Source organism: Trichomycterus rosablanca, chromosome 3, assembly GCF_030014385.1.
Source record: "Trichomycterus rosablanca isolate fTriRos1 chromosome 3, fTriRos1.hap1, whole genome shotgun sequence".
Classification (NCBI taxonomy): Eukaryota; Metazoa; Chordata; class Actinopteri; order Siluriformes; family Trichomycteridae; genus Trichomycterus; species Trichomycterus rosablanca.
In genome coordinates this window covers 7355925-7381151 of record NC_085990.1, presented here as the reverse complement: position 1 = coordinate 7381151, position 25227 = coordinate 7355925, and the positions used below count along the sequence as shown (strand labels likewise).

At 38.4% G+C, this 25227-nt stretch overlaps 2 protein-coding genes across 3 annotated transcripts; both read left to right on the top strand.

Annotated features, from left to right (window-relative positions):
- Positions 1 to 246: 246 nt before the first annotated feature.
- stmn2a (stathmin 2a) lies at positions 247 to 11405 on the top strand. Its single transcript, XM_062992557.1, has 5 exons — positions 247 to 386; positions 3907 to 4002; positions 4953 to 5131; positions 10343 to 10534; positions 11187 to 11405. The coding sequence occupies exons 1-5, from the start codon at positions 368 to 370 to the stop codon at positions 11244 to 11246; spliced, it is 546 nt and encodes a 181-aa protein (XP_062848627.1). The 5' UTR covers positions 247 to 367; the 3' UTR covers positions 11247 to 11405.
- A 1001-nt stretch (positions 11406 to 12406) lies between these two features.
- Positions 12407 to 21636, top strand: fabp4b (fatty acid binding protein 4b). Of its 2 annotated transcripts, none has more exons than XM_062992559.1 (4): positions 12407 to 12488; positions 20945 to 21120; positions 21196 to 21297; positions 21426 to 21636. In XM_062992559.1, the coding sequence occupies exons 1-4, from the start codon at positions 12455 to 12457 to the stop codon at positions 21474 to 21476; spliced, it is 363 nt and encodes a 120-aa protein (XP_062848629.1). In that variant the 5' UTR covers positions 12407 to 12454; the 3' UTR covers positions 21477 to 21636. The 2 variants fall into 2 exon arrangements, with proteins under 2 accessions (XP_062848629.1, XP_062848628.1); XM_062992558.1 differs by lacking the exon at positions 12407 to 12488 and adding an exon at positions 16214 to 16440.
- The last annotated feature ends 3591 nt before the right edge of the window (positions 21637 to 25227 follow it).

Here is a 25227-nt window from a genome sequence, read left to right as displayed (position 1 = left end):
AGAAGAATCAAAGCTGTAATGGAGGAAAATACTGACCCTACTCCTTAGAATTAGCTTCTTAAATGAACATATTGTTACCAGTTTGAAATATTTTGTCCACCCTTGTAGATCAAACATCAGGGCTACTGGTCACCGTGGGCTGCCTTTTTTTTTTTTAAACGTATACCAGTGCTGGCCAATGTGGTGGTGCGCATGGTGGGTGATGACTGAACCCATGAGCCGCTCCCAGTGCTTATCAGCTCCCCCCCTCAGTCTGATCGCATTGTGCTCTGCTCATCCAGTGCCTTAAACATCACCGCTCCCTAAAACCCACCGGCACAACCCGCAACTCCGTGCGCATCCCGAAAGCTCCAGATCAACCACGACCATGGACAACATCGCCGTCGGTGAGTGCCATCCATTTCTGGACTGGATTTGGTAGATTTTATTATAATTTGTGGACGCTGATGGGCGTATGTGAGGGTCTGATCACATCGCATTATGCTTTATGTCCCAGATTGCCTATATATATAAAAAAATGCATGTCAAAGAATATAGATCATATAAAATATGTTCATATTGCAATCATTTTTAATTGTAAATTGTATTGCATGTTTATGACTGGATTTATTCCTACCATGATTTAATGATAGGCTCCTGGGCTGTCAAACATAGGAAGGCTATACAAGCTGTATAAATCAGCTTTTATTTGAAATAACGACACTGAATAGAATAGTAGGTTATATAGACTATTTATGCGCATTTTGCAGGGAAAATGCCGAATGGCGCACCTGCTACTGTTCCCTGTCCAGCATAATGCAGAAAGACCCCACCCAATAGCCGGCATCTCAGTCTTTACCTCTCAACACACTGTAGTATTTCTAGCTTTTATTAACATGTTAATCTCAGTTTCAGATCAGATTAACCCCCAGATTAAGCGTTTTATCCCAAATATTGCGGATTTTCCTTTTGCAGGAATGGGCGCGCCTTTTGTACAGGGACTGGCATTGTGTAGCCGATGATCAATGGCCTGTAATTGCTTTATGTGTTGAAGACTGATCCTAAATAAAGATCCTAAATTAAAATCATAAAGAACATGCCAGTTATTTTAGGTCAATTACTTATTATTTGAGTCTTCTAAATAAATATTACACTGAACTGTCAAATCTGCATAGATTATTGTATTATACAATATAACTCAATAACAGATGTTTGCAGAGTTTTGTGATATTTAGGTTGAAATGCACACATTTAAATGAAGTACATGGATATTTTTGTGTACATTTAGCTTAATACATAAATGACTGATTTTTAAGGGCAATTATATTAAAACAGTAATATGAAATTTATCTTTATGTGCTATTTAGGCCTAAATATGATCATGGATTAGTGATCATTTTAAACTAAACAATTTTTACGGTACATATATGAGTAATAATGAACATTTTGGATCTGACTCTTTATGGCAAAGACAAATCTTAGATGAAGAATTATGTATTTAATGAAAGACCAGTTGAATGGGTGATGGGTGTGTCTGTTTTATGACCCTTACCGGAAATGCCTTAACACCTAGGTGTCTTAAAGCACAATGCAACTAAAATAATTACACAATTAATACTTTAATAATTATTCATTAATAATTTATTTTATTTTCAGTAATTGCTATATCATGGTCAGGGTTGCAATAGATAGGGATGCCATGTAAAGACACCGGGTGCAAGCCAGAATATTCCCTAGACTGGGCACTCCTCAATATTAAGGCAACACACACTTACACAATAACTGACTGACACCTTATAGCTGTTTTTGGATGTACGAAGGGAAACTGGGATACCTGACAGAAACCCATGTGGAAACTGGTACAGGGCGAGGATTAAACCCATTTCCACATGAGTCATGTTGCTGTGTGGCACTCACACTACCATGCTGCGCCACTGTGCCTGTACTTATTTTCAGGGTTTTAATATTTTTACTATTTGTGTCATGTCATTTCTCTGCATATTTTACAAAAGCAGAGCAGGGTGGCATGTGTTTTCTCTGGGTAATTCTGTCAATTAAGTTCTTTAATACCCAGAGGAGAAATTAAATCAGTTTATAGGTGAGTTTGTGATGAATTGGTGTCCTGTCTAGGGTGTGTTCCCACCCTGTGTTCCCAAGTGTTTTTGGGCAGGCTCTGGACTCACTAATCTGATCAGGATGAATCAATTACTGAAGAGGAATGAATGAAAGGCAGTCAAAAATGTATAATGTTAAAAGTTGAATAAAGGTATTTTATGTGGACACTCACCATTACAACACATTGCTATCAGGCTTTTGTTATAAGGATGGCTGCTTTTATCCAGGCTCTGGACCAGCACTGAGAGTGCACAGAACAAGTGCACCTCCCAATGGCCAGGCTGTTCAGCCAACCCCCCTCCCCCAGACAAAGCCAATTAAGTCTGTTTGGCCACATGATGGGCTGATAGCACCACTGAGATTCAAAACATAGATGTCAGCGGTAGTGGGCTAGTGTATTTTACCACTGCCACCCGAACGCTCACATTAGACTATTAAATTATTAATCACAATCATCTGACAGGCAATGAATCATCTCGTTACATTCATAATCATGACTGGCCTAGCTGTGATGAGATCAGGCACTGGTGTTTCATCTAACTAGTCTTTCAGGAATTGTACTTGTGCATGTTGCTAGGGTGGCACCCTAAAGGGCGTTAATAAATGTTTATTTTTTTCATATGAAAATGTAATGTATCATGGTACACAATACACAGTTGTACCTTATTTAAATTATTTTGTATATACCCTTCCAGCTGAAAAAAACCCCACAAAAAATTAAAGGTACAAAAGACCTTAAGTGGGCCACTTCTGAAATTTCATTTTCAAGAGTGTCATACATAAATAAACCTCCAAACCCATGCTGGGCTGTGAAGGATCAGGCCTGGCTGTATTGTATATAAAGAGTAGCAGCAGGTCGAGCAGGACACAGACTGGGAGGCTGGCCAGCCCTGCAGCAAAGCAACACTGCACACTGCGTTGGATTATTCATTACTTGCAGTTTACAGACACTCTGCATGTGGACCATGCATCCTTATACGTTATGGTGTTAAAACTGTTTGAGCTGAACTGAGACAGGGTTTTAAGATGGCTAAACACAGGTTTCTACAGCCTAACTCAAGGGGTGTTGAGTTCTATTTTTTGTATGATGGAGTTTGGAGGACGTGGTTGTAATCTGTAAAACTCTACAGAGGACAGGAAATGACCAGCATCATTAGTCTCTTCTGCATTTTTTATGAGACTGTAAGCTTTAAGCTCATAATGTTCATCTTTCTCACTCAGATGAGCTACCTTTGCTCTAACACATTATTTAATAAATGTGCACTTGGGAAATAAATGTGAATTTTTACAGTTCTTGCATATTGCTTTTGTAAATGATTTAATAAATTCAATTATATGAAGTGTTTGTGTGGCCCTAGGTAAGAATTAAAATACTGATATTAGAGGCTATGAATAAATGCTTTAGGTATAAGAAGGAAGGATGCTTATTCTATTATTCATATTCAGTAACTGCTTTAACTGCTCCTTATGGTCGGACAGCTATCCCAAAAAACATTTATGCAGTAAAACACCCCAAACAATGCAATAGTCATTCACAGACCACACCCACCAATTCATTTTCTCCCACACACCAATAGGAGATTTACCTAGTAACTAAAGGACACCCACACAGTCATGAGATGAACACGACAAACACCTTCCAGACAGTAACCAGAGGCAAAGCTAAAACCCTGGAGCTGTACAGCAGCAACACAACTCTGCTTCCCATAATTTATTAAAGTATTCAGAATCAGCTTGTGTGCTGGTGAATGCTTGTTTAGCACTTGAGTTGTTGATATATGAACATGATTAATATGAAAATCTTTCCCCCAGCATACAAAGAGAAAATGAAGGAGATGTCTGTGTTCTCGCTCATATGCTCCTGTTTCAACCCGAGGCTACAGAAAAACCTGGACGCCAAGACAGAAGGTGAGCATTTTGTTTAATAATCTGGCTTTTAGCAATATGTTCTTTACATTAGACTTGAGATTATGATACTATGCAAAAAGGAGCCCAGAAATTATTAGATTTTTCGTTCAAGAAGTGTAAGTAATATGAAATTAAATATACTGTAGAATAGTCATCAATTAAAAACTATTAATATTGCTTCTATATTTAGGAATAATCTTTGGTAAACCAATGTCATTTTGTTTACTCATTTAAAAATAATAGCTATATTCTGGATAATATAAGATGTGGCCACTGGCCAAGAGAGGCCACTCACATGATGACGGGGTGGGGCAACAACTCACAGGACCAGCTCCAAGGTGACAACCCCATTAGAGGTTAAATACCTTCAGCTTTTAGAATTGAAGAAGCATTCTGGATTAAAGATAAAACATCTTCAAAACCCTAAAAGAAGTCCAGTTGCCTTCGACTCAAGCACTCAAGGTGCTAGCAGGTCTCAAAAAGCAACACATAGTCACGTTCTAAAGAGATTAAAATACAGATAGTCATTATAATCTGTATGGAAAAGCTTACAAAGTGCCATTTCTAAGGCACTGGGACTATAGTAAACCACAGCTTAAACCATTATCCACAAATGGAAAAAACTTGGAACAGTAGCAAACCTTCCTAGGAGAGGCTGGACCACTGCTGATCAAAAAGAGCACAAATGTTGTATCACATTTGCCAAAAACATACATAGATGGTTTTATAGCAGGACAATGATCTAAAACACAAAATTAAGTCCACCTGTGAATAGCGCAAAAGGAACAAAATAAAGGTTTTGGAGCGGTCAAGTTCTCACTCTGAAATGCTGTGGCACTTTGTGTTGTTTTTTTCTTATATTGAAACAAAGATCCTTAATCAAATAGAATTAAATGGTAAATAATGAAATGACATAAATCAAAATGACAATTTTACTTGTGATTTACTAGCATGCATGGAGGTAAAGCCCATTAACAAACGGGCTTCTGGCCAGGCCTTTGAAGTGATCCTGAAGGCCCCTTCTCCAGTATCAGATGTGGCCCACAGCATCGCATCCGGTCCCAAAAAGAGGGACATCTCCCTGGAAGACATTCAGAAGAAACTAGAGGCTGCTGAAGACCGCAGGAAAGTGAGTCTGCTAGTTTAGATTTTTTTTTAAACATTAGCATATTAGCATTTATTGGGAGTTTATAATTTTGCGAAGTATGCTAAGTATGCATTTTTACATGTATAATAAGCCGAAGTGCCTTGTTAGGGTATAACATTATATCTAAACATAAAAACCATATTACAGCCAAAATATCTTTGTAAGTCAAACTTAGTTCTTAGTAAGTAACTAACCACTGTCACATGTGCCTAGCCAACGTAAGCAATCACAATACAAATATATATATACAGTATATATATACAGTGTATCACAAAAGTGAGTACACCCCTCACATTTCTGCAAATATTTTATTATATCTTTTCATGGGACAACACTATAGACATGAAACTTGGATATAACTTAGAGTAGTCAGTGTACAACTTGTATAGCAGTGTAGATTTACTGTCTTCTGAAAATAACTCAACACACAGCCATTAATGTCTAAATGGCTGGCAACATAAGTGAGTACACCCCACAGTGAACATGTCCAAATTGTGCCCAAAGTGTCAATATTTTGTGTGACCACCATTATTATCCAGCACTGCCTTAACCCTCCTGGGCATGGAATTCACCAGAGCTGCACAGGTTGCTACTGGAATCCTCTTCCACTCCTCCATGATGACATCACGGAGCTGGTGGATGTTAGACACCTTGAACTCCTCCACCTTCCACTTGAGGATGCACCACAGGTGCTCAATTGGGTTTAGTCCATCACCTTTACCTTCAGCTTCCTCAGCAAGGCAGTTGTCATCTTGGAGGTTGTGTTTGGGGTCGTTATCCAGTTTTCGAAGGGAGGGGATCATGCTCTGTTTCAGAATGTCACAGTACATGTTGGAATTCATGTTTCCCTCAATGAACTGCAGCTCCCCAGTGCCAGCAACACTCATGCAGCCCAAGACCATGATGCTACCACCACCATGCTTGACTGTAGGCAAGATACAGTTGTCTTGGTACTTCTCACCAGGGCGCCGCCACACATGCTGGACACCATCTGAGCCAAACAAGTTTATCTTGGTCTCGTCAGACCACAGGGCATTCCAGTAATCCATGTTCTTGGACTGCTTGTCTTCAGCAAACTGTTTGCGGGCTTTCTTGTGCGTCAGCTTCCTTCTGGGATGACGACCATGCAGACCGAGTTGATGCAGTGTGCGGCGTATGGTCTGAGCACTGACAGGCTGACCTCCCACGTCTTCAACCTCTGCAGCAATGCTGGCAGCACTCATGTGTCTATTTTTTAAAGCCAACCTCTGGATATGACGCCGAACACGTGGACTCAACTTCTTTGGTCGACCCTGGCGAAGCCTGTTCCGAGTGGAACCTGTCCTGGAAAACCGCTGTATGACCTTGGCCACCATGCTGTAGCTCAGTTTCAGGGTGTTAGCAATCTTCTTATAGCCCAGGCCATCTTTGTGGAGAGCAACAATTCTATTTCTCACATCCTCAGAGAGTTCTTTGCCATGAGGTGCCATGTTGAATATCCAGTGGCCAGTATGAGAGAATTGTACCCAAAACACCAAATTTAACAGCCCTGCTCCCCATTTACACCTGGGACCTTGACACATGACACCAGGGAGGGACAACGACACATTTGGGCACAATTTGGACATGTTCACTGTGGGGTGTACTCACTTATGTTGCCAGCTATTTAGACATTAATGGCTGTGTGTTGAGTTATTTTCAGAAGACAGTAAATCTACAGTGCTATACAAGTTGTACACTGACTACTCTAAGTTATATCCAAGTTTCATGTCTATAGTGTTGTCCCATGAAAAGATATAATGAAATATTTGCAGAAATGTGAGGGGTGTACTCACTTTTGTGATACACTGTATATATATATATATATATATATATATATGTGTATATATATACACACACATACATACATACATACATATATATACAGTGTATCACAAAAGTGAGTACACCCCTCACATTTCTGCAGATATTTAAGTATATCTTTTCATGGGACAACACTGACAAAATGACACTTTGACACAATGAAAAGTAGTCTGTGTGCAGCTTATATAACAGTGTAAATTTATTCTTCCCTCAAAATAACTCAATATACAGCCATTAATGTCAAAACCACCGGCAACAAAAGTGAGTACACCCCTTAGTGAAAGTTCCTGAAGTGTCAATATTTTGTGTAGCCACCATTATTTCCCAGAACTGCCTTAACTCTCCTGGACATGGAGTTTACCAGAGCTTCACAGGTTGCCACTGCAATGCTTTTCCACTCCTCCATGACGACATCACGGAGCTGGCGGATATTCGAGACTTTGCGCTCCTCCACCTTCCGCTTGAGGATGCCCCAAAGATGTTCTATTGGGTTTAGGTCTGGAGACATGCTTGGCCAGTCCATCACCTTTACCCTCAGCCTCTTCAATAAAGCAGTGGTCGTCTTAGAGGCGTGTTTGGGGTCATTATCATGCTGGAACACTGCCCTGCGACCCAGTTTCCGGAGGGAGGGGATCATGCTCTGCTTCAGTATTTCACAGTACATATTGGAGTTCATGTGTCCCTCAATGAAATGTAACTCCCCAACACCTGCTGCACTCATGCAGCCCCAGACCATGGCATTCCCACCACCATGCTTGACTGTAGGCATGACACACTTATCTTTGTACACCTCACCTGATTGCCGCCACACATGCTTGAGACCGTCTGAACCAAACAAATTGATCTTGGTCTCATCAGACCATAGGACATGGTTCCAGTAATCCATGTCCTTTGTTGACATGTCTTCAGCAAACTGTTTGCGGGCTTTCTTGTGTAGAGACTTCAGAAGAGGCTTCCTTCTGGGGTGACAGCCATGCAGACCAATTTGATGTAGTGTGCGGCGTATGGTCTGAGCACTGACAGGCTGACCCCCCACCTTTTCAATCTCTGTAGCAATGCTGACAGCACTCCTGCGCCTATCTTTCAAAGACAGCAGTTGGATGTGACGCTGAGCACGTGCACTCAGCTTCTTTGGACGACCAACGCGAGGTCTGTTCTGAGTGGACCCTGCTCTTTTAAAACGCTGGATGATCTTGGCCACTGTGCTGCAGCTCAGTTTCAGGGTGTTGGCAATCTTCTTGTAGCCTTGGCCATCTTCATGTAGCGCAACAATTCGTCTTTTAAGATCCTCAGAGAGTTCTTTGCCATAAGGTGCCATGTTGGAACTTTTAGTGACCAGTATGAGAGAGTGTGAGAGCTGTACTACTAAATTGAACACACCTGCTCCCTATGCACACCTGAGACCTAGTAACACTAACAAATCACATGACATTTTGGAGGGAAAATGACAAGCAGTGCTCAATTTGGACATTTAGGGGTGTAGTCTCTTAGGGGTGTACTCACTTTTGTTGCCGGTGGTTTAGACATTAATGGCTGTATATTGAGTTATTTTGAGGGAAGAATAAATTTACACTGTTATATAAGCTGCACACAGACTACTTTTCATTGCGTCAAAGTGTCATTTTGTCAGTGTTGTCCCATGAAAAGATATACTTAAATATCTGCAGAAATGTGAGGGGTGTACTCACTTTTGTGATACACTGTATATATGTATGTGTATATATTAGGGCTGTCAAACGATTAAAATTTTTAATCGCGATTAATCTCGGAATTTCATATAGTTAATCGCGATTAATCGCATTAAAAAAAATCTGTGTAAATGTTATAGAAAACAAGGATTTTTAAGTGAAATGTTACAATTAAAATGGTGAACACATTTTATGCTAAATGTACTTATGTTAAAAACTGCTGGGACAAGAGAAAACTGTAAGGGAGTTTATTCACTCACATACTAGGCAGTAAATGTCAGATTGTAGGTTAGAATTTCTCCATCAGCAAACACTGTAGATCAGCGGTGCTTTAGGTGGGATAAGGCGTAGTTATTGTATCAGACTTGTCTGTGGTTGTATCGTGACGATGGTTTGATGGACGTTTCTACACGAAGTGAGTGTGTTTTGACCCTTTGGGGCTTCCATAGTTCATGAACTAACGTGCTCGACTCAGCTTTCCGGTATTCGGTACAGAAGAAGAAGTTAATTAAGTGTAATAAAGTGTTCTGCTCCCGACAACTTGTGAATATAGCGTGTATTTATTTCTTTATTATGCAAGTGCATCACTACCACGATCGGTTACATTATGTTAACAAACCGCAAATGAAAAACGGTGGCAAGTCCCACATTAAAACGTTTGTTCTACCAGTCAAGTGTCAACATGAACTAGAATTTGCGTTAATGGCACTAATTTTTTTAATCGCGTTAAATTGAGGTCGCGTTAATGCGTTATTATCGCGTTAACTTCGACAGCCCTAGTATATATATAATTTTTTTAAACAATCAATTTAATAAAATCACAGACCTGGGCAGGATATTCCGCTAGCATACCAGCACCAAGTTTCTGAATTCCTCGGTTCGAAACTTGGTGTTGCCACCGGTCGGCTGGACGCCATCTAGTGGGCAATGCCTGCAGCAGATACTAATTGGCCACCGTATCTGCAGGGTTGAGGCCGGACTATGTGTGGGTGGGTGGGTCTTCATATGCTGTGTAAGGACCCTGATTGGCGGAAGAGACGCCTGTGCAGAATGCAGGGGCGAGAAGAGGAGGGCTGTTCAGCGAAAGAGGCGTGTACAGCGACGTGCTCTCCTCAAATGCAATCTGGTATCTCTCAGCAGCGGAAGACAAAATTGAGTGGGCTAAAACGGGAGGAAAATGGGGAGAAAATACATAATAAACAAACAAAAAAACCCACAGACCTAACCTGTAGTTCATATAAGTATTAAAATCCCTTGCATTTGGGGATTTGTGCAACCTTTGCCAGCATGAAGGGATTCTAAGGGGATTCATGCATTCTTACAAACCACTGCCTGTTTCATAAAGGAAACACTCATTTTATTTGTGGCTTCTATATTCTTTCCTATATTGATAAATGACTGAGAGAATTCGGCCTCTGTGTCAACTAATGTGACGACCACATAAGAGTTTCTTAACACTAAACTTAAAATGTTTTTTATTCAAATGTAGGTAAAATCTAAAACAAGATATATTTTCAGTGTCAGGTTAAAGTTATCACATACTTTTTTAATATAATTAATTCTGGAGTGTATGGTATAGCTAAAGCTATATAAAAAAAACCCTAAAAACTAAAGGATTGATTTTCTGCTTAGAACTGCTGTGTAAGCCTTGTTCTCTCTACAGTCTCAGGAGGCCCATGTGCTGAGAGCTCTAGCTGAGAAACGGGAGCATGAGCGGGATGTCTTGTTCAAAGCCATGGAGGAGAACACCAATTTCAGCAGGATGGCTGAGGAAAAACTCATTTATAAAATGGAGCAGATCTCTGAGAACCGCCGGGCTTACCTAGCAGCCATGATGGAGCGCCTTCATGAGAAGGTAAGATTAAGGCTTCTACAGAGTACCTATGCGCCTTAGGGCTAACTAAGGGCTGTGATGCACTTCTTTAGAAGTGTGTCTGAGAAAACATGGACTCAAATGTCAAAAAAAAGTCCAGCGCTTTCATTGCTGATTAGAAGAGTAGGAGATTTGCAGGTGTTTATCAGACAATGGGGCAGGTAGTAATCACTTAGTAGTAATGGGTGCATGTTTCGTGAGATATTTTAAACAGTTTTTATTAACACTCTGTGATTTAGATTAACTCTGTGCTAAAAAACAGCCTAACTGCCTAATGTGCCTCTGACCAAGTACAGAACAGAACAGCTGGATGGATGAACTGATGGATTAAATATAATATCATATAAAGCTGTGCTGCAACTCAGGGAAAAAATGCAGCTACTCTAGTACTAGGAAATAAAGCAATAAAGCAAATAAGTGTATATAATATTACTAAATATTAATTAAAAAATCCACAACCAGCTTTGGATTTGAATGTCATTGGAGTGCAACTGACCCATTGATATAATAACATAACATAAACCTGTAACCTATCATGGGATTACATACATCTGTATAACATAGTTTAGCTTGTTTAGAAGGGCCTGACATGATCTGCTATCATTTGACTCCTGTTATATTTGTTGTATGTTAGGAGCTACATGCTACTGAGGTCCGCAGGAACAAGGAGCTGAGAGAAGAGATCACAGCATGAAAACATCATCCTTTTCCTCTTCCTCGCCATTCATCAGCCCACTTGTCCTCTTCTCATGTACCAACACTCCCCTCTTGAACACACACACACACACACACACACACACACACACACACACACACACACACACACACACACACACAAAGCACTATCCAGCAAGTAACATTCTCCTCTACAGTTTAAATGGTCTTGCTTGATTTCATAGATTTATCTGGCACAGATTATTTTGTAAATACATATTTTTTTCTATCTATCTATCTATCTATCTATCTATCTATCTATCTATCTATCTATCTATCTATCTATCTATCTATCTATCTATCTATCTATCTATTTCATTAGACAAACAAAATGTCAAATAAATAAAATCTACTCATGATTATTTTAACAATGTTATTTAAAGTAACAGTGTGCTAAGTTATTTGTTTGAAAGACTTGAAATGTGAGCAGATTCACTTGTTCATTGATATTCATTGTGAACGCACAGACTGGTGTACTCCAGCCCGTCAGTGTACTGTATTTACGCTTCTATACAGTGTAATCAACACATTGCAGTCCTTCCTATACTGACTGAGACAGCTTCATTAATGCTTAATCTGCTGCTCATCTGCAGTTTCTGATCAGCACTACATTTACACTCCTGAGCCAACTTCTTAATATTTACAATAAATGTTAATTCAGTCTCTTCTTATGTACGTTCCAATTCCTTCACTTTTCTTTAACTCTGAACCTTTCTTGTTTTACCAGAATACAAATTAATCTTCAGGCAAGGCTAATACTGGCATCTTTTTCTAAACACTCAATTTTTCCACTATCAGCTGGACACTTTTAAAAACTGGGGTTTCATCTTAAATACAATGTGTAAAATAATACATTAAAGGAATTCTCGTGTCACTGATTTTGCTTAAAATATGCCTTCATGCATCTTCTGCTGCGAGAATAATGTTTTTCATCATTACTCTGTGTGCAAAATTTGGTGAATAAAGATTTGGGGTTCTGTGAGCATTTTGTGGGTGTAATTGTTTTAGACCCCATAGGTTCATAATGTTTTAATATGATCTCGTTAATTTCCTCAGTATAAACATTTACAAGAAACATTTGTACTTCTGAATTTCTGAATACATTACTCAAGAAATATGGTGATATTCATACAACAACAACAATAACAGTGATAATAATAATGGAAATTTATTGTGGTCAGAGACAAGATGGATCTGAAGGCACCTGGAAACACTGAAGAAGGTAATTATACACTTTGGGGCAAACACACTCACATTTACTCTTACCAGAGGTAAGAATTTATAGGAAATAAGAAATTGTTGGATTTAAAATTTAAATTACAATTAACCACTGGTCGCCTCAATGTTCTCACGTTAACCATTTACTGTTGCACCTAAACGACACAACGTTGACGCTGAAAAATACACCATTATCCTGTTAATTTATCTTTTAATTAACCTGTACATTTTTTCTCTTCTTTATTTATTGGTAACAAAACCCATGAGTGATTATTGTGCGACCTGTTAGCTGCCGGACCATTAGCAGCTGCTTATTAGATAGAGCTGCCTCTGATACTTTACCATGCTATGCTATGTTGGGCTATGCTATGCTATCCTGGGTGATGCTATGCTGGATTACGCTATGCTATGTTAGATTTCCTTCACGGGCGTTTTAGCTTTCCATTTACAATAAAATAATCCAATACATCACCAGTGTGTTTTAAAAGCGGTGTGATATTGTGAACCACACCTGACTGTGCCTAAAAATATCAACTATGAATCATTTGTACCAAATAAGCTTGATTTATGTTATAATACTGAGACCCGCATTACAGTTCACGTTATTACAGAAATGTGAAAACTCATTAAATCCATGGACTTATCGCATTTTTATTAATTAGCCAGTTTTTTTTAATACAAACCCCAATCCCCAAAAAGATGGGACATTTTGTATAATGCAGTAAAAAGCAGAATGTATGTTTGATCATTCTCTTAAATCTTTATTTAACATACAAAAGTAGAAAGAAAAGATTTTCAATGTTTTTACTAATGAACTGCATAGTTTGTAAATATAAACACATTTCGAATTTGTTGTCTGCAACACACTCAAAAAGTTGGGACGGGGCAAAAATAATAGTGAAAAAAATATATAATATTGAATTAACAGGGTTTTGGAACAATAATCAGGTGAATTGGTAGCAGATGAGGAGTTAGAATGGATGAAGTAGCTTCATGTGCAGTAAGACCGCCACCTGCTGGCCCTACAATACAGTACAGTACAATACAGTACAATACAATACAATACAGTACAGTACAATACAGTACAATACAATACAATACAGTACAGTACAATACAGTACAATACAGTACAATACAGTACAGTAACTTTACATGTGATTTTTAAACTCCAGTCAATAAAGAAGTCTGTTTTAATAATACTGTATAATTATGTAATATTACATAAAAAATTAGGACTACCCTAAAATGTGTATTTTTATATACACTGGTGTAAAGTAAACAGAAGCAGCGCATGGAAAAGAGCACACTTTTCAAATGACTACATTTTAATTACTATTAATCCCCAATTCTCTTGGGTTAAAGCGTAAGTCAGAACAGCAACATCTCACAGCTAAAAAGACACACCTGACTGCTCAAACTGCACACAAATCTGTAGATTTTAAAAGAGGAACAGTCTCAAACATCATGGCAGTCTATGTCAAACATTGACAAACAGCATTAGCAAAGAGGCTGAAGCTCACAGACAGGAACAGACAATACTTTACAATATAATTATTAAACTGCCTTAAAATAGAGTAACAAAATATAAATAAAACAATATAAATTAAATCCAGTCTTATCAAAATCTTTATATTGTAAGCCTAACAAACTAGAATTCTGGAAAGTGGAATATTTGGAACCCTTTTTTGCATCAAAGGCCAATGCATGAAGACACACATTTAATAAGCACTACATCTAAACCCTGAATACGACATGATGAGACATTTTAAAAGGAAACTCACTCACTCACTCACTCACTCACTCACTCACTCACTCACTCACTCACTCACTCACTCACTCACTGTCTGGTGCTGGTACCTATCCCAGCTTTTCAATGGGCTCAAGGCACACAGTAACACCCTGGACGGGGCGCCAGTCCATCGCAGGGCAGACACAAGAACACATCCACACACACACATACACCTATAGGGCAATTCAGTGTCTCCAATTAACCTGACTGCATGTCTTTGGACTGTTGGAGGAAGCCGGAGCTCCCGGAGGAAACCACACAGACACGGGGAGAACATGCAAACTGCACACAGAAAGGACCCAGACTGCCCCGCCTGGGGATCGAACCCAGGACCTTCTTGCTGTGAGGCGATAGTGTACCCACTGAGCCACTGTGCCGCCCTTAAAAAGAAACTTGAAGGAAAATTAGAGTTGTTAAATATAGAGAGAATATAGAGAGAGCATGAGTACCGATACTGGTATCGGGTATTTGCCCGATACCGCGCTCATTAACTTGTACTCGCAAACGAGGCTCCGATACTAAACATCCGATACCGTGTGCCTAGTGCACGTTGCTGCGTTATGCCTGGTCACACTACACGATTTTTGCCCTGATTTTCGCTCGCGATTCGTCGGTGCTAGATTTGCCGGCTCAGGAGCAACTCGGCGTTCGCTCGGCGATCAAAACTCGGCTCTCGATCGCTAAGTGTGAACTATCCAACAACTCGATCCGACTGGCTCGCCGAGTTTTCTAGCGCGTCAGATATCTGATCTCAGATGTGCGACTGGGAATGAGTGACATGTCGAACAGCCAGTGAGAACGCAGGATACGGTGTGAGGGGAAACGCAGGAGAGGCGTGTAAACAGGTGGGACAGGGGGATAATATAGTTTATATCAGAATACATCAGTACACACACACACGTTTTACTGTATTTCTGACCTGATCGTTCTCTACAAAACATAACAACAAAACACCAACATTGCAAAAATATTTATTAACCTCCAACTCACTACAGAACAATCCATGCTATTCGTGTTGCCAAATCCACTCAGATTCATTTATTTTTCCTCCTTGATTTCATCACATCAGCGCACAAACACTTTGATCTCTCGCTACTTGTTGACGTGCATTTTTGGACGTGGTATCATTAAACTTCTCGTCACTTCTCACGTGTGTTTTTAATAAAAAAAAAAAAAACGGTATTCTAAATAGGTATTGGTATCGGTATCGGTATCGGCAAGTACAAAAATACATGTACTTGTACTCGTACTCGGTTGGGAAAAAATGGTATTGATGCATCCCTAGTTAAATATGATTGGTTCAGGCTGTTGTAGATGGCTGCCATTACGAAGTTAATAAGTCGACTGTAAGGCATACCAAGAAAAAGGAGAAGGAAATCCACAAAGCCGTTGTTGCAGCTACAGCAACCACAGCAAAGCATTTGTATAAACCTCAAGAGCTTCATCTTTCTCATGTAGAAAGTGCAACATTCTGTTAGGTGTAGGAGACTCTGGTAGACTCTGGTATCTTTTGTTATAAATGCAGTTTGTTCTGTATTATTCTGCTCTCCAGATTTTTGTAAATGTTCATATTTGTTTGTTTACTTTTTTTTAAAATTTATTTTACAATAGGGTACTACAGTATAAACAGTCCATTAAAGAAAAGGGCATTCAGACGTCTTAATTAATAATAAGATTATTATTACTATTAACATGGAAGGCAACAGGAAGGCAAATAATCAATGCAGTGTGTTTTTTTAATAGTGTTAGTCTGAGCTAGTGATTCATTTTGCTTGCGAATGAAACAATGGCACAATGTATGTTTCCTGAAAGTTTACCAATACATGTCTAGGCAAGAGGATCTTTCATAATAACTTCAATTGCAGCAGCATGTGACTACAAGACCTTTCTGTTCCTCTTTTTAATTCCACCCTCTTTTTAGGAAGGTTCACATACTTAACAGGGGTCAAAACAAAACCCCTCCACCACTAGAGATTAGCCTGCTCATGCAGCACATGCTTCTCTTTCTTTAAACCCTACAAAAGAGGCTCCGAGCTGTAGAATAAGAAAGAGTGCATCACAGCACCGAGTTACTCACATTTATAAACCGCTTTGACAATGGAACAGTTCATGGGTAAATGGAAACTGATTGAAAGTGAAAATTTTGATGAGTACATGAAGGAAGTAGGTAAGTTTTCTTATTATTATGGACATAAATATACATCAATGTAGACCAATTTAATTCATGACACTCATACTAAAGCAGTTGTGATGTTCGTGATGGTTTTAACATTTTTATAGTTAATGTTTTAAAGTAAAAAGATTACATACACTAGTATGAGTCATGTATGCCACTTTGAACTGAAATAAGCTTTATAATAAATAATAAATAATTTTTTCTATGATTGAATTAATAGAACAAATAAGATGAGGGGGCCAAAAGTCTGAGACCGCTAGAAAAATCTGTCTTTTAGAGAAAAATGCTAAATAAAAGCATGTTTACTATAGTGGTCTTAGACTTTTGTATATATTTGCCAAATAAAACATTGTTAACTTATTCCTCATTAGTGATTATAATTAACTATAGCTGGTGAGGTTTGTCTTCATATACAGTATCTACACAGTTTTTTTAAGCATCAATACCTCTTAATATTTTTCACATTTTGTAGTTTAACAACCTAAAACTGAAATGAAGTTAATTAGGATCACAAGTCACACATGCACACAAAATAGCCAGTTGCTATCAGAAGTCATATATTGTTCTACCTGTGTGCAGTTAAATTGTCTCGTGATCTAATTATAAATTACACCTGATCCTAAAAGGCCCCAGGGTTTGCTAAAGATTAGAGAACATACAGTGCCTTGCAAAAGTATTCAGCCCCCTTGAACTTTTCAACCTTTTGCCACATTTCAGGCTTTAAACATAAAGATATGAAATTGTAATTTTTTGTGAAGAATCAACAACAAGCGGGACACAATTGTGAAGTGGAACGAAATTTATTGGATATTTTAAACTTTTTTTAGAAATAAAAAACTGAAAAGTGGGGCGTGCAATATTATTCAGCCCCCTTGCGTTAATACTTTGTAGCGCCACCTTTTGCTGCGATTACAGCTGCAAGTTGCTTGGGGTATGTCTCTATTAGTTTTGCACATCGAGAGACAGAAATTTTTGCCCATTCTTCCTTGCAAAACAGCTCGAGCTCAGTGAGGTTGGATGGAGAGCGTTTGTGAACAGCAGTTTTCAGCTCTTTCCACAGATTCTCGATGGGATTCAGGTCTGGACTTTGACTTGGCCATTTTAACACCTGGATAAGTTTATTTGTGAACCATTCCATTGTAGATTTTGCTTTATGTTTTGGATCATTGTCTTGTTGGAAGATAAATCACCGTCCCAGTCTCAGGTCTTTTGCAGACTGCAACAGGTTTTCTTCCAGAATGGTCCTGTATTTGGCTCCATCCATCTTCCCATCAATTTTAACCATCTTCCCTGTCCCTGCTGAAGAAAAGCAGGCCCAAACCATGATGCTGCCACCACCATGTTTGACAGTGGGGATGGTGTGTTCAGGGTGATGAGCTGTGTTGCTTTTATGCTAAACATAACGTTTTGCGTTGTGGCCAAAAAGTTCGATTTTGGTTTCATCTGACCAGAGCACCTTCTTCCACATGTTTGGTGTGTCTCCCAGGTGACTTTTTATAGATATCTTTGAGAAATGGCTTTCTTCTTGCCACTCTTCCATAAAGGCCAGATTTGTGCAGTGTACGACTGATTGTTGTCCTATGGACAGATTCTCCCACCTCAGCTGTAGATCTCTGCAGTTCATTCAGAGTGATCATGGGCCTCTTGGCTGCATCTCTGATCAGTCTTCTCCTTGTTTGAGCTGAAAGTTTAGAGGGACGGCCGGGTCTTGGTAGATTTGCAGTGGTCTGATACTCCCTTCATTTCAATATGATCGCTTGCACAGTGCTCCTTGAGATGTTTAAAGCTTGGGAAATCTTTTTGTATCCAAATTCGGCTTTAAACTTCTCCACAACAGTATCTCGGACCTGCCTGGTGTGTTCCTTGGTCTTCATGATGCTCTCTGCGCTTTAAACAGAACTCTGAGACTATCACAGAGCAGGTGCATTTATACGGAGACTTGATTACACACAGGTGGATTCTATTTATCACCATCAGTCATTTAGGTCAACATTGGATCATTCAGAGATCCTCACTGAACTTCTGGAGTGAGTTTGCTGCACTGAAAGTAAAGGGGCTGAATAATATTGCACGCCCCACTTTTCAGGTTTTTATTTCTAAAAAAAGTTTAAAATATCCAATAAATTTCGTTCCACTTCACGATTGTGTCCCACTTGTTATTGATTCTTCACAAAAAATTACAATTTCATATCTTTATGTTTAAAGCCTGAAATGTGGCAAAAGGTTGAAAAGTTCAAGGGGGCTGAATACTTTTGCAAGGCACTGTACATCAAATTAGACCAAGAACCTGCTACAAAGTCTGGGCTAGGTTTATGGACTTGGTTATTCCTCAATCAGGACTTATTTACGAAAAATGAACAAAAAAGCACCAATAAATTAACTTTAAAAATAAGAAGAAAATCATAATATGGCAACTCATTGGACCATAGAACCTGGAAAAATAAGGGACAGGGTAGGGAGGGCATTAGTATGAGAACCCATTAAAGAGCCAACTGTAACTCTACAGAAATCTATCAGATTGGAGACAAGCCAAGTACAAGCATGCTTCACAAAGCTAGGCTTCATGGTAAAGTGACAAAAAAGAAAGCCATTATTGAAAAAAGGCATGTAAAAGTGAGGTTTGTGATGGTTTTAACATTTTTAATAGTTAATGTTTTAAAGTAAAAAGATTACATACACTAGTCAGGTTCATGTATGCCACAGCAATCTTTGAACTGAAATTAGCTATGTCATTGTTTTTTCTATGACTGAATTAATAGAACATATAAGATGAGGGGGCCAAAAGTCTGAGACCGCTAGAAAAATCTGTCTTTTAGAAAAAAATGCAAAATAAAATTATGTTTACTATAGTGGTCTTCGACTTTTGTCTTTTATCTTATATATTTGCCAAATAAAACATTGTTAACTTATTCCTCATTAGTGATTATAATTAACTATAGCTGGTGAGGTTTGTCTTCATATACAGTATCTACACAGTTTTTTAAGCATCAATACCTCTTAATATTTTTTACATTTTGTAGTTTAACAACCTAAAACTGAAATAAAGTTAATTAGGATTATGTTGTTCTACATGTTTGCAGTTAAATTGTCTCGTGATCTAATTATAAATTACACCTGATCCTAAAAGGCCCCAGGGTTTGCTAGAGATTAGAGAACATACATCAAATTAGACCAAGAACCTGCTACAAAGTCTGGGCTAGGTTTATGGACTTGGTTATTCCTCAATCAGGATTTGGTTATTTACAGAAAAGACAAAAAAATCACCAATAAATTAACTTTAAAAATAAGAAGAAAATCACAATATGGCAACTCATTGGACCATAGAACCTGGAAAAACAAGTGACAGGGTAGGGAGGGCATTAGTATGAGAACCCATAAAAGAGCCAACTGTAACTCTACAGAAATCTATCAGATTGGAGACAAGCCAAGTACAAGCATGCTTCACAAAGCTAGGCTTCATGGTAAAGTGACAAAAAGAAAGCCATTATTGAAAATAGCATGTGAAAGCTGGTTTGGAATTTTCTCTTGTCAGTTGGGACAACAATTTTTTGGCTTTGGTTCAAAGGCACAATGTCTAGGGAAAACCCAACACTGCTCATCACCCTGAGAACACCATCCTCACAGTGAAGCGTAGTGGTTACAGCAAAATGTTGTAAAGATGTCTTTCAACATTCAAAGAAAGTGAATACTAATGCAAAACACTGTAAACAGTGTTAGTTTGACTATATTTATTAGGAAGAACATTTAAAAGTGGTCTCTTTGCCAAGGTGTAGAAAATAATCATCACTTTATGCTAAGAGAAGTGTCCAGGTGATCAAATGGAACACATGAATTAGAAGCTGCTGAAACTCCCTCTTTTTTGAGTCTTTAGACCCTGTCAGCCCTTTGAAGCTTTTGTTCCAGCAACTTCTAATTCATGACAGAAATGTTTTTTTTTCTTTAGTTTTTCTTTTGCAGCTAATGGGGTGAATATTCTTTTCCATCTGGATGCAAATTCTCTCATCATAATGTAACTTTGACAAAGACACAAAGGCAATGAATTAGGAAGCCGAGAAACAACATTAAGCAGTAGTATAGCACCTGTAGTGGTGGCTCAGTGGGTCGCCTCACAGCAAGAAGGTCCTGGGTTCGATCCCCAGGTGGGGCGGTCCGGGTCCTTTCTGTGTGGAGTTTGCATGTTCTCCCTGTGTCTGCGTGGGTTTACTCCAGGTGCTCCGGTTTCCTCCCACAGTCCAAAGACATGCAAGTGAGGTGAATTGGAGACAGTAAATTGTCCAAGACTGTGTTCAATATAACCTTGTGAACTGATGAATCTTGTGTAATGAGTAACTACCATTTCTGTCATGAATGTAACCAAAGTGTAAGACATGACGTTAAAATCCTAATAAACCAACCAACCATAGCACCTATAGTATAGTTTTAACTGTATGTCTGTACCTGATTCTAATCTCTCAGCATTTTGTACAGATTAACTTTGTCATCTCTGGATTTGCAGGCGTCAGTTTTGCCTCTAGGCAAATTGCTAACATGGTCAAGCCAGATCTGTTATTCAGCACCGATGATCAGGGACTCATATCTATGAAATCCACAACCACATTCAAGACGGCGGAAATAACATTTCGTCTGGATGAAGAATTTGATGAGACCACACCTGATGACAGGCAAGCAAAGGTACATTCAACATCCACAGGGGGAATAGTTTATTTAACAAGGTTTTGTATCTTACTAATATTTGCCCTGTTTCAGACTGTAATGAGCCTGATCGATGGTAAACTTATTCAAACACAGAAGTGGGACGGGAAGTGCACAACGATTGAGAGAGAAATTCAGGAAGGGAAATTAATAGTGGTAAGTATGACTGATATAAGGTTATGCTTCATTATGTCATGTGGTTCCCCTTACTTATATTTTGAAACTATTATTATTGAGGGTTTATAATAAATTGTATTTGTGTGTGTGTGTTTGATTTTTTTCAGAAATGCATCATGAATAAAGTGGAGAGTAAAAGAACATATGAAAGAAGTTAATACTGCTGCTGCTGTTACATACCTGTTGAAAGGATCACAAATCCCAAAAAGTTTCAATAACACACTGTCCAACACAGTTTTTGTCCAGTGATCAATCAGCCAATCACTGTTTAAAGAAGATTTTACTTCAGTAAACTTTAAATAAATGTCTTGATATAACAAAACTGGTCTTATGTGTATTACAAGCATACAGCAATACAAATAAATATGCTTAATTCATGTGTATTTTGGGCCAAGAGGATTTCTATTGAAATTCTACATTTTTTTCATTGTTTATGCAAAGGAGGCACATAGAATAAAACAATTACAGGTAAAATTATGTACACACAACAAGTATAGCAGTGTTACATACACCAATAAGCCAAACATTAAAACCACCTCCTTGTTTCTACACTCACTGTCCATTTTATCAGCTCCACTTACCATATAGAAGCACTTTGTAGTTCTACAGTTACTGCCTGTAGTCCATCTGTTTCTCTGCATGCTTTGTTAGCCCCTTTTCATGCTGTTCTTCAATGGTCAGGACCCCCACAGGACCACCACAGAGCAGGTATTACTTGGGTGGTGGATGATTCTCAGCACTGCAGTGACACTGACATGGTGGTGGTGTGTTAGTGTGTGTTGTGCTGGTATGAGTGGATCAGACACAGCAGCACTGCTGGAGTTTTTAAACACCTCACTGTCACTGCTGGACTGAGAATAGTCCACCAACCAAAAATATCCAGCCAACAGCGCCCCGTAGGCAGCATCCTGTGACCACTGATGAAGGTCTAGAAGATGACCAACTTAAACAGCAGCAATAGATGAGCAATCATCTCTACAAGGTGGACCAACTAGGTAGGAGTGTCTAATAGAGTGGACAGTGAGTGGACACGGTGTTTAAAAACTCCATCAGCACTGCTGTGTCTGATCCACTTATACCAGCACAACACACACTAACACACCACCACGTCAGTGTCACTGCAGTGCTGAGAATGATCCACCACCCAAATAATACCTGCTCTGTGGGGGTCCTGACCATTGAAGAACAGGGTAAAAGCAGGCTAATAGATATGTAGAGAAATAGATTGACTACAGTCAGTAATTGTAGAACTACAAAGTGCTTCTATATGATAAGTGGAGCTGATAAAAAAAAATTGAGTGTAAAAACAAGGAGGTGGTTTTAATGTTATGGATGATCGGTGTATAACCCATATGGAAAATCACACAAAAACCCCAATCATGAATATAGTTTCTAAAAACTGCTATTTATTTATCGTAATTGGATGTACATGACAGACATATTTATGACTGAGTAAACAACAAATAATATGTTAAATAGTAATTAAATGTACCATCTTTCAGTTTTTACTTAATCTATTAGATTTCACTGTTAGGACTGTGAACTGTAATATTCAGAAATGAGTACAATCTACTAGAGCAGTGCTCTATTACAGACAGCAAAGTGCAAACAACAGCGGGAACCAAACTCACACTCACTCTGCCCCTGAGTACATGAGAAAAGATTAGTTAGTCAGCTGTTCTGTAAAGAACTTACACACACATGCTGGGCACAGGACATTAATCCCAGTCAAAATCAAATCACTGCATGTTTTTCATTTTTTTGTGAAGGGCGGCATGGTGGCTAAGTGGGTAGCACTGTTGCCTCACAGCAAGAAGGTCCTGGGTTCGATCCCCAGGTGGGGTGGTCCGGGTCCTTTCTGTGTGGAGTTTGCATGTTCTGTCCGTGTGAGTTTCCTCCAGGTGCTCTGGTTTCCACCCACAGTCCAAAGACATGCAGGTGAGATGAATTGAAGACACTAAATTGTCCAAGACTGTGTTTGATATAACCTTGTGAACTGATGAATCTTGTATAATGAGTGACTACCTGTAATGTTCCTGTAATGTAACCAAAACTGTAAAACATGACATTAAAATCCTAATGAACAAACAAACAAAATGCTAGCCCTAAATTGCCCCCATCCCAACTTTTTCTAAATGTGTTGCAGGTCTGAAATGCAGGAATGGAGGTATACTAAGAAATAAAATGAAGCTGAGCAGACAAAACATGAACTTGGGTTTATACTTGGGTTCAAACTGTCTGCAATCAAATCAAAGTCAAAGTAAATGTAAGAACCTCTGTGTTTATATTTTATTTGCATTTTTTGCATGTCACAGTCTCTTCTCTGCTGCTATGGTCATACTTGTATTTGCTTCTCCAGTTCAATCAATTGTAAGCATTTCTGGATCCATTAAATGTTTTGTAGGCAGCTTTGCTCCACCTAATTCAGACTGGCACAGGTGGTTTTAAATGAAGCTAGTTTGGGACTCCATAGTCCAGGTGTTAGTAATCAGTAGTTAATCTGTGTTTCAGAAAGTCCTTTTTAAAGACATGATTTACTTTTCCAGACTAAGGCCTACTACTGACTTAAGTTAAACCCTGTCTGGGAAACCACACCTAAATTGTCCATGAGTAACTACCGTTCCTGTCATGAATGTAACCAAAGTGTAAAACATGACGTTAAAATCCTAATGAACAAACAAACTATTTTTTTCTGAAACAGTATTAAATACATTAAGGAAAACTGTTAAAATAGAAGAAATAATTTTGACTCTTCTCAAAATACTTTCAAAAATAAAAACTTTATAATCAAAATCGAACTTTATACAGTACAAAATGTTTTTTAACAGTGGTCCCAATATGCCATAGTAAGATTCAGAGGTTTTTAATCCTGTTATTAAAAACTGTTGTGTTTATCTATAAACCAGGCAAAAGTGTTTGTAATGTAAACACATAAGGAAAGCATGAAGTAAAATAAAGTCTTTTGTACAGTAATTCATTAACACTATGTATAATGTAAGTTTGAAGTTGTCGGAATCAAGAGATTTAGGAGGTATTGTTCCCCTAATCTGCAAGCCAACTAGCACTGAAGGAGATTATTAGCCCATATAGGATTAGGTTTTTATACAAAACCTTTAGGAATTAGGGCATGACCAGGATCTTAGAGAAAAACAATGGGACACAAAGGAGGCCAATTTAAAAAGAGTCGGTAGTGAACAAGACAAACCCAAACTGGTGACCAGTGAGACTGGCATAATTCATGAATATGTAAATTTGCAGCATTTAATGAATACTTTTATATAAAGTGAGTGAAAGTGAGACTGAATACAAAGTCAAGCAATTGAGGGTTAAGGGCCTTGCTCAACCTTCTGATTACTAGTCCTATATCTTGCACTAAGCTATCACTGCCCCAGAGAATATTTCCTTTAAACCTCATCATTCCTAGTAAATTATACTCAAATTACATCACAACATGTATAATAAAATCAAATGTATAATAAGTCTAAATTAATATTACTTTTAATAAGAGTTTTCTATCAGAGGTTGAGGACCTTTTTGTCCTTTATGTCTTTTGAAAGACACAAGCCACTAAGCCACTAGATGCACAAAGTCCTTTATTTAAACAAATTCTAAACTCTTCCTTTTCTATTAACTGGAAATCTATTCTGTATTCTGTATATCTATAAAATAAAACTCTGCTTTCACTTTTAAATCAGATGTTGGTAGTTTCTCTTAACAGTGACTTTTGTAGCTCACAAAAAGATCATCTGACCACCAACATGCTACTTCTTGTCTGAACATGTGATCTTTAATAGTTCAGTATTTTTTTTAGTAACTCTTCACTGGAATTTGTTTGGCTGAGATCATTGTAATTTAGTTTTTTTTTTTTTTATTCAACTTTCCTGAGAAGCTTAAGAAATATTTTATTTA